At 38.3% G+C, this 10,290-nt stretch overlaps 1 protein-coding gene across 1 annotated transcript; it reads right to left on the minus strand.

Annotated features, from left to right (window-relative positions):
- Positions 1–1,112: 1,112 nt before the first annotated feature.
- Positions 1,113–9,098, minus strand: LOC119781100 (apolipoprotein Eb-like). Its single transcript, XM_038281470.1, has 5 exons — positions 8,999–9,098; positions 8,813–8,863; positions 4,839–4,989; positions 2,859–3,146; positions 1,113–1,547 (listed from the first exon to the last, which is right to left on the minus strand). Exons 2-5 carry the CDS (start codon positions 8,853–8,855, stop codon positions 1,241–1,243), a joined length of 789 nt encoding a protein of 262 aa, XP_038137398.1. The 5' UTR covers positions 8,856–8,863; positions 8,999–9,098; the 3' UTR covers positions 1,113–1,240.
- Between the last annotated feature and the right edge of the window lie 1,192 nt (positions 9,099–10,290).

Consider the following 10,290-nt stretch of genomic DNA (forward strand, 5'->3'; position numbering starts at 1 on the left):
ATAAAAAATAGATGACGGAGGAGACTCATCCACGACCTCCGACACTAAACTCTCCTCCTCTTGCATGTTTCCGCTGTCCATAGTGTTCCTTGACAGTGTCGTTTCTAAGTCACCAATTTAGTGCTACTTGGTCCCAATGGAATTTCCCATTGGGAACCTGCTAGCACTAAGATGCTAACTGGTTAGCAAGATGCTTCTGAGACATCGGTCACAACCAAACTTGCTTGCGGACCTTCCGCCACAACACTGGCGTAAATTCAGGGACCACTCTGGAAAATTCGGAAATGCAACGGTTGGAACAGCCGTTTCCCTACGACTTTAAAGGGGAACGCCATTTTTTTTTTTTACATTGGGTCCTTGATTTTCCGTTATTCCATCATGTTCTACTCTCCCATATGAGTTTAGTGTCATTTGGAGCTGTTCTGAAGATATTCCGTTAGCTTATATCCAAGTAACGTCTTCCTATGGGCAACGACTTGAAGGCACAAACTAAACTGTTCATCACCAATCACTGTCCCCCAGACATCTGCCGTTATATTTTTTTATATTTATATATTAGAGACTCTTTTCTGCTACTGGAGACTTTGGAGACAACATCTAAAAGCAGCGAACTCTGCTCTCCAGAGCGAGTAGATTGGTAACCCCGCCTCCTGCTCTCCTCTATCTTGTCTGCTGTCATGATTCATGCAGCTGTTACTTCATCCAAATGAAAAATGGAGAACAGATAAGCAGATCATGGCTTGTCTACAGTGAAAAGAAGGACTGGGTTATTTACTTTGGCCTTTTTGGAAACACAGGAAGGAGCAATCAGCTAAGTGAGCCTAGTGCTTGGAAAAAATCTTTCATTCCTTTAGAGACAGCATGAAAAGTCAGCTGAGTACAAAACATAGAGAGGAAAACAAGAAGAAAAGGGACAAAACCTGTTTTATGTGTTGTCTTCTCAATTCAGAGGGCCCCCTGCCTGTCTTTGCTGAGGGCCCCATATTGCCTAAATCCACCCCTGATAGATAGCTAACATTACATTAGATAACCAAGTATCTCTACTCTGTTATATAAAACAGTTGCTCTCATTAAAGACAAAAACTGGTGACATTGTGAAATTTTTTTTTCAGTTTTTATTTTGAACTTTCATTTTTTTCACAGCAGCTGTGGATTAAGTGTGGTGAGGAGAAACATCTGGTCTTATTCTGCTTTTATTGTGGATTCTGTCACATGAAGCAGTTCTGATCACGGGCGCTGTTTACAAGCTGTCTCTGACCATGGACACGTATGGCTCAAACCAGTTCCGCAGCTCCTCCATCTTCCCACCCAGAGTGGAGCGCAGGTTCTCAGCTGTGTTCTCAAAGCGACCCTTGATGTCCTCCACGGCGGTCTGGACCGGGTCCCTCAGGTTGCCCACCTGGGTCCTCAGCAGCTCGTTCAGGGTGGTGATCTTGGCCTGGGCGTTGTCTCGAACCTGAGTGAAATAAGGGTCCAGTCTAGCCTTCATCACCTCCACGTTGTCTGAGGCGCGGCTCTGGAGCTCCTCGATGTACTCAGAAACATGTCTGGGAAAGAAAACAGGAGCAAATTCAATAAACGTCTGCTTCAAAAAAAACAACAAAAAACTACATTTCAGAACCTTAACTATACATTCTATGGAAGAGGAATAGGGCCACTGAAAAAACAAAAAAAGTTAACTGATTTTTAAATTTTATTTAAATCAGAATTCTGAGAAAAAAGTCAGAATTCTGAGATTAAAGTCAGAATTCTGAGATCAAAATCAGAATTCTGAGATCAAAATCAGAATTCTGAGATTAAATCAGAATTCTGAGAAAAAAGTCAGAATTCTGAGATTAAAGTCAGAATTCTGAGATTAAATCAGAATTCTGAGAAAAAAGTCAGAATTCTGAGATTAAATCAGAATTCTGAGATTAAATCAGAATTCTGAGAAAAAAGTCAGAATTCTGAGATTAAATCAGAATTCTGAGATTAAATCAGAATTCTGAGATTAAATCAGAATTCTGAGAAAAAAGTCAGAATTCTGAGATTAAAGTCAGAATTCTGAGATCAAAATCAGAATTCTGAGATCAAAATCAGAATTCTGAGATTAAATCAGAATTCTGAGAAAAAAGTCAGAATTCTGAGATTAAATCAGAATTCTGAGAAAAAAGTCAGAATTCTGAGATTAAAGTCAGAATTCAGATTTTTTTTCCCCATACTAAACAGAATTTTTTTTTTAAAAATCAGTTAACTTTTTTTTTTTTGCAGTGGCCCTAATCCTCTTCCGTAACATTCATATGTCAATAACAGTCATTACTGTTTTTACATCACAATGTTTTTTATCATTACTGCTTACCTTATCAAGGCTGCACTTTAAAAAATGAAATAGTCTAGAGAGATGTTCTTAATGAAATTTCTTTTTGTTTAAATGTGTGTGTACAAAATGACTAAATCAAATCTGTCTCTAAGTCTTAATCTCTTTATCATATTTTGTCTTTATCATTTCAGTGAAGAACCAGGCACCCAGTGAGCATAACCAGCCCCCTTCTAATTTAATTCCAAGCTTGCCTGTGTCCAAACACTACGGAAGAGGATTAGGGACAAAACCTAGAACAGATAATGGATGTCTATTCTATTAACATTTCTCTATCTGTAGAATGGGGCTGTTTCTGTTGTCTTCTCTATTCAGAGGCCCCCTGCCTGTCTTTGCTTAGGGCCCCAAATTTCCTAAATCCAGCCCTGCCGGTGAACATCTGCTTATTATAGAGGAAAGTATTCAGTTGTATTTGATCTTAAACATGAGGGGATGTCTAAAAGTTTCCATTAAATGATGCTTTGGTTAGTTTCTCATCAGAGGGTCAGTCGGTCTCACTCACCTGCGGATGTCCTGGGTGTCCTTCTGAAGGCGTTTCCTCAGCTTTCGGGTGTAGGTGGACACTCGGTTCTTGACATCGTCGACATTCTGCTCCATCATGGTCTGCAGCTCCTGGACGTAGGCGTCCATCTGCTGACGGGCATCGGTCATGTGTCCACGCAGCCTGTCAGCCAGCAGCTGCAGGTCATTCCCAAAGCGCTCTGCAGCATCCTGCGTGTAGGGGGTCAGCTTGGTCTGCAGGTCGTCCTTGTACAAGGCCAGCTCCGACATGCTGTCCTGGATCAGGGTGCTGTTAGGGAGACACATTAAAACCAGTTTACTTATCGGGTTTTGAAGTCAAGATTACCTTCCAGTAATGCATTTCAAACTGGCCAGTATGGAGTACATAATTATCAGGTTTGACTGTGATTTGGTGCCTATAGGCTTAGACTGCTGGAGGACATAGGGACCCCTTTTTCATCATTCTGCTTCATTCTATCTCTATTCTCCCTCTCTGCAGAATCTGTTAGTTCAATCTCTAACCTTCTGCTCTCTCTGCTTTTTCTCATAGTAGCTTCATCTGGTCTGTTCCTGTTTGGCTGTGACTCCATCCTGGAGAGAAATATCAGCTGTGCTGCTGCCATCAACACCTTTGTTTCTAGATGTTGGGCCTGTTTTCCAGTGTAGTCCTGTTTCTCTGACTGTGACTAACTGGATGTGCTCTCTTCATCCTCTGACATGGGAGCTGGCTCGGAGCTCGTCTGCCTGGCTGTGTGTTTCCTGGACGGGGCCGCCTGTGGAGCTGGTTGACAGTTGCCTTTTGTATCTATGCTTCTTTTTCTATGTCTGCTTCTGTCTCCTTGAACCCCAGTGGGCCTCAGCAGATGGCCGCTCACACTGAGCCTGGTTCTGCTGGAGGTTTCTTCCTGTTCAAAGGGAGTTTTTCCTCTCCACTGTCGCTACAAGCATGCTTAGTGTGAGGGATTGCTGAAGAGTCAATGAGTCGATGCAATCAGCTGGTTTTCCTTAGATAGAAAACTTTGAATCAATCTGACTGGATGATCTGGTGAACTGGAAAGTGCCCTGAGATGACATGATGTGAATTGGCGCTATAGAAAAAAAACTGAATTTAATTTAATTGATCGCCACAAAAATTATTGTTTTTTTTTTTTTACACTAAATTCATTAAATCACTGTAAACGTATTAGTTTTAGGTATAAATAATGATCCATTGATTATTCCTGGCTGACCGAAACTTTCCTTTAAGTTTTCTTATATTTTTAGGGGTATTGAACTAAATTCAATTTCCTGACTTTTCCCCAAGCTAGTTCAGTGTTAGTGGTGCAAGCATTTAGCACGTGGTCAAAAGAAAGCTTAAGAAAGAGAAAAAAAAATATGTGGAGCTATAAAAGTAGTGTAAAACATTAAAAATAAATAAATATGAATAAATAAATCTGATTAAAAGATACATTAAAGTCAAAATGTTTCTAGACAAATGAGGGTAAATCCACGCCAAAGTAAATAAAGAAGGAAAGAAAGATCTTTTATAAAGAATGAAATGTCCTTCGCTTAGTTTTGATTAGTGTAATAAAGTAGTTTTATTGTAAGGCTGATTTTTTCTGTTTATATCTAAATGACTTCATTCATAGTCAGTGATTAGTGCTGCTAAATATTTTGGTAAATAATAACCAGAAGTGAAGAACAAGAAGCTCTGAGGGGAGAACAAATCCTTCTGAAGGTTTCAGATTAAAAGGAGCGTTGATGTTTTAGTTCCTGCTTGAATCTTTAAATATAAATATGAAAGCGGCGATAATCTGACTGTTTGAAGCTTTATCTGATTACAGCCTTTCCCACAGCGCTGTTCAGTTCCCTGTGTGTGAATGATTCCAGTGTAAAAACATGGATCCTCTGCGCCGTTGGATTGGATCTGAAACCAGTTTGGCTCCAGTTGGAGGTCCCCTCAATGCGAAGAAGCAGGTTCTGAATGATGGGATTTACTCACTCCAGCTCTCTGCTGATCTGGGAGCTCTTGATGTCCTTCACCACCTCATCAGCCCTGGAGTTCAGCTCTGTGATGTAATCATTGAACTTTTCCACCGTGTCCTCCCATGAGCTCTGCCAGTCATTGGGGAGAACGCTGCGTGCACGGCATCCTGGCGTGGACAAAAACACACTTCAGTCACTTTTAAAAAATAGTCTTTGGTTGCAAACTGGAAACTCTGGCTTCAGGTTTTTGGTTAAAACTTAGTTATTCATCAAATATTTTTATATGAGGAAGAAAATCTTTTCAGTAAATTGAAAAAAAAATGCCTCCAAATATTTAAAATCGTTCAATTTGTTTTGCCTAAATAAACATTAGTTTCATTTTTTAAAAGGACTAAATATCTTAACCCCTTGAGCCCAGCGGGCCCAATACCACACTGGAAAAAATCAAAATCTAAATAAGTAATTTTTTTCTTAAAATAGCTGCATTTGTTCTTGGATTTAGGAGATAAGAGAAACATTTTGCCAACGGAACAAGACAATTTACATTTAAAATAAGAAAAACACAATTACATTGTCTTATTTCAAGTGCATGTTATCTAATTTTCGTATCTTAAGAGTAAAAATACTCATTTCATTGGCAAACTATCTCATTTACCTACTAAAATTAAGGGTAAATACACTTAATTTAAGAAAGTTTTACTTATTTCTAGGTTGTTTTTTTCGAGTGCAGGCCCAGCTGACACCAGCTGTTGTTTATCTATGTATGTAATGCCAAAATATAGTCACATGGTGTTTCATCACAAAAGATGTAAGAAGTAGAAAGAAAGAGTTGACTGAAAAATAATGAATCCAATAAAGTATAGATAGCCAACATTTCTACTTAAGTATTTGTACTTGGTCACTAGACATCTCTGTGAATAAAACATCAAACTTGCCCCTCTAAGATCCAGATCTCATTGGCAAAGGGGGGCCGGGGCAGAAATAGCCTCGTGAGACCATCCTGATCTCGCGAGCTTTCAAGGTTTCACTCGCTAATCAGTCTGGAGACTCCGTTAAAGAAAATTTGGAGCCGTTCACCAAACGAACGTCCAATCAGCGTTGGCTTTGAGGCGGGTTGAGGTGTGACGCAACGAGAAGCGCGACAGTTCAGTCTAAAGAACATGGCGGCTTCAGCCGATGAAACTAGCGTTAGCGTGGCTATCGAGCAAGTTTTATGGGAATTACAGAGTATTTCTTCACTGAAAGAAGAGCAAAACACTGCTCTGGAGGCTTTTCTCAGAGGAAAAGATGTTTTTGCTCTTCTCCCGACTGGTTTTGGCAAGAGTTTGATCTATCAATTGGCTCCTCTTCGTCGTCGCTCTGTTAGTACGTCATATGCTTCGTTGATCTGATTGGTTTATTTGGCCCGTCTATCACCAACATAGGCCAATCAGCTAACCAGTATTTTCGCCCCTTCCCAAAATTACTTCAATGGAAGGTTTCCAGATGGATATGCGGAACAAATCCATCTGGCGGAGTCAGGTTAGGGCAGAAACTGCAACCCGCATAAAAATAAAAACAATTTGAGAAAATTATGAATCTGGGTTGTCTTTTTTTTTCTATAGCAGAACTGTTTCACTGAAACAAACAAAAAAAACGGAACATTTATGAAGTCGCTCTGCTGCAGTTTTCCTGCGGGTTTGTCTCAAAACCATGAATCGTCCTCAGTTTCTCTCTGGTTTCCTTTTTCTGTCTTCAATTCTGTCTTCCTTCCTCCTGTTTTACAGGAAACACAGACTGCTCTGCATCCCTGCTCCAGTTGAGGGCCTTTTTTTGCACCCTTTAATGGGGAACAGTGTTACAGGCTTGCGTTAAAGTGGAACACACAGCTGCAGCTGGATCAATGCACGCAGCTCCAAGCTGAATGATTATAACAGTCCTTTTTTTTTTAGATTGGACGCTGTTTTTGTTTTATTGCAATGCCTAAGGCTGGAAAAAAACAGCTCAGAAAAGGCACTGGGGCTTATTCTTGCTTGAAAAGCAGCAGTTTCACTATCTTTTATAGATTTTTATGTTATTATAGATGGAAAAATTCTACATTTTGTTAGATACACTGATTCTGAAAAAAAAAAAGTACTTGCTTCAAAGCAAAAATATGATAAAAGCGTTTTGGAGATTTTTGGAGACGCTGGTGACACCCAAAGTTCAAAGCTGCACACACTGTAAAAAATTGAAATCTAAATAAGTCATTTTTTCTAGCAATAAGTGCATTTTTTCTTGAATTAAAGGAGGTAATTGAGACACTTTGCCAATGGAACAAGACAATTTACATTTAAAATAAGAAAACACAATTGCATTGTCTTATTTCAAGTGCATGTTATCTAATTTTCGTATCTTAAGAGTAAAAATACTCATTTCATTGGCAAACTATCTAATTTACCTACTAAAATTAAGGGTAAATAAACTTAATTTAAGAAATTTTTACTTATTTCTAGGTTGTTTTTCCAGTGCAGGCCCAGCTGTTGTTTATCTATGTATGTAACGCCAAAATATAGTCACATGGTGTTTCATCACAAAAAATGTAAGAAGTAGAAAGAAAGAATTGACTGAAAAATAATGAATCCAATCAAGTATAGATAGCCTCTACTTAAGTATTTGTACTTGGTCACTAGACATCTCTGTAAATAAAACATCAAACTTGCCCCTCTAAGATCCAGATCTCATTGGCAAAGGGGGGCCGGGGCAGAAACTGCAACCCACATAAAAATAAAAACAATTTAAGAACTTTATGAATCTGGGTTGTTTTTTTTTTTAAGTCACTCTGCTGCAGTTTTCCTGCAGGTTTGTCTCAAAACCATGAATCTTCCTCAGTTTCTCTCTGGTTTCCTTTTTCTGTCTTCCTTCCTCCTTTTTTACAGGAAACACAGACTGCTCTGCATCCCTGCTCCAGTTGAGGGCCTTTTTTTGCACCCTTTAAAGGGGAACAGTGTTACATGGCTTGCGTTAAAGTGAAACTCACAGCTGCAGCTGGATCAATGCACGCAGCATGATTATAACAGTCCATTTTTTTTTTTTAGTTTAAACGCTGTTTTTGTTTTATTACAATGCCTAAGTCTGGAAAAAAAAAACAGCTCAAAAAAGGCACTGGGGCTTATTTTAGCTTGAAAAGCAGCAGTTTCACTATCTTTTATAGATTTTTATGTTATTATAGATGGAAAAATTCTACATTTTGTTAGATACACTGATTCTGAAAAAACTACAAGTACTTGCTTCAAAGCAAAATATGATAAAAGCGTTTTGGAGATTTTTGGAGACGCTGGTGACACCCAAAGTTCAAAGCCCCACACACTGCAAAAAAATTGAAATCTAAATAAGTCATTTTTTCTAGCAATAAGTGCATATTTTCTTGAATTAAAGGAGGTAATTGAGACACTTTACCAATGGAACAAGACAATTTACATTTAAAATAAGAAAACACAATTGCATCATCTTATTTCAAGTGAATATTATCTAATTATCTTATTTTAAAAGTAAAAATACTCATTCCATTGGCAAATTATCTTATTTACCTACTCAAATTAATGGTAAATACACTTAATTTAAGACATTTTTTCTCATTTTTAGATGGTTTTTGCAGTGCAGCTCTGGAACTTCTGTAGCTAGAGGTTTAAAAATGTCTGCATTTGTGGTTGACATGATCTAGAACAAATGTAATGCAATAAAACTTTCCTATTCTCAAGCTTGTCTTTATTAGTGCTGTTCATAATAGACCTATCATTTGCGAGAATTATAAAACGACTTTAAGTCATGTTTGAACTGATGCAGCTTGGTCTGTGTTCTACTCACCCATAATATGAATATATATTCAGAAACTAGAAGGTCTTAGCTTTCAAATAATGTATTGCACATGTAATTTGGGCTTACAGTAGTAATTTGTTTTTCCATTTGGGTATGAAAAACAGGTAAGAATTTCCCAATATGAGGCGGATGTTAAGAGGTTTATGAACTCACCTGAGATGACTGCAAGAGCGAGGATTACTGCAAACACCCTCATGATGACAGCTGGAAAATTGAGTGACGTAAAAGTAAAAGATGATGAGATACAAAGATTTAAAGATGGAAAAATTTTCCATTTTATGCAAACTGAATCAACCCCCCGCTAACAATGCTACAGGTATAAAAAGGTTGGAGTCTCACCTCAGATCTCTGATTTGATCATTGAAGTCTGTGAGGCCGACCAAAGCCTCCTTTCAGTATTTATACAGATTAGGCGGCTCCATTGGGATCCAATAAATGCCAGGAGGATCTCTGACCTGCGTCCGAAGTTCCCAGCTTGAACTGTACTGTTGTCACCTTTTATTGCTGTGTCTGTCGTTTTGGCTCCACGTTGCACGTTGAACATGCAACTACAGGTCAGAGAGGAAGGAGCTGTGAAACGCTTTAAAACTCTCTGATCTGCTTGGTATGGCTTCCTTTAAAATAAATCTCATTTTACCTTTCTGTCTCCCTCACTGATGTCTTCAATCGGAAAATTAAACTTCAAAAATCCATCAGGAAAAACTGGGTGTATTTAGACCTGATTGACAGCACAGCAGTGAAACGATCAAAAGTCACTTCTGTATCATATCACAACCCGACTGGGCTGATTTATAATTAGACATAACAGCCGCGGAGATCATTTATAGAACTTTTATTTGACGGATAATGATCACACAGATAACATTTTATGAATAAGTTGGCTGATGATTAGAAATAAGGAGATATGATGAGAAAAAAAAGAGAAACAGTGTTTTGGTAAAGAGTAAAGACACACTGCTCTGGGTATAGATGTTCCAGAGCTAGATAATAGCCAAACAGATTTGCTTTTACAAGCAGACCAGTATGACTGTAGCCCTGAGATTCTGCTTTATACTTGCAGATCGAACTCTATTGGAAATGATTTAGGGAGTAAAATCATATTAAAAAGACATGAAGATGGAAAGGGAGGTGAGAAATAAAAAAAGGGGATAAGAATTAAAAGTAGACAGAGAGAAAGAAAGAAAGAGTGCATGAAAAGAGAGAAATAAACAAAAAATAAAACTAATAGCAAAAATAAACAACATAGAAGATCTGCAGTAACTGTCTGCTTCCTCACCTGTATGTAACAGAGAATAAAACAGCAAAAAGAAGAAAGAAGATAAACAAAGCAAACATAAAAAAACAAAAAACAATAAAAACAACAAAAAGCACCTGAGTGAGGTTGCCCCCCCCACCTCCTTCAAATCAGACAAAATTAGTGTCAAACGTTTGTGCAGCAAAAATGTTCGTTTGTGCCGCTATCGTTTTAAAGATATAAAGAAATGTTTCTAGAGGTCATCAAAGGTCAACCAGCCCCCCCGTCTTTCTTCAAATCTTCAAATCCAAAGCAGCACAAACGAAAATTTTTTGCTTCACAAACAGAGCTGAGTTAATTGACACCTATTTTGTCTAATTTGAATAAGGTGGGGGGG

This window comes from Cyprinodon tularosa, unplaced genomic scaffold, assembly GCF_016077235.1.
Source record: "Cyprinodon tularosa strain WSP-4 unplaced genomic scaffold, ASM1607723v1 ctg1033, whole genome shotgun sequence".
Lineage (NCBI taxonomy): Eukaryota > Metazoa > Chordata > Actinopteri > Cyprinodontiformes > Cyprinodontidae > Cyprinodon > Cyprinodon tularosa.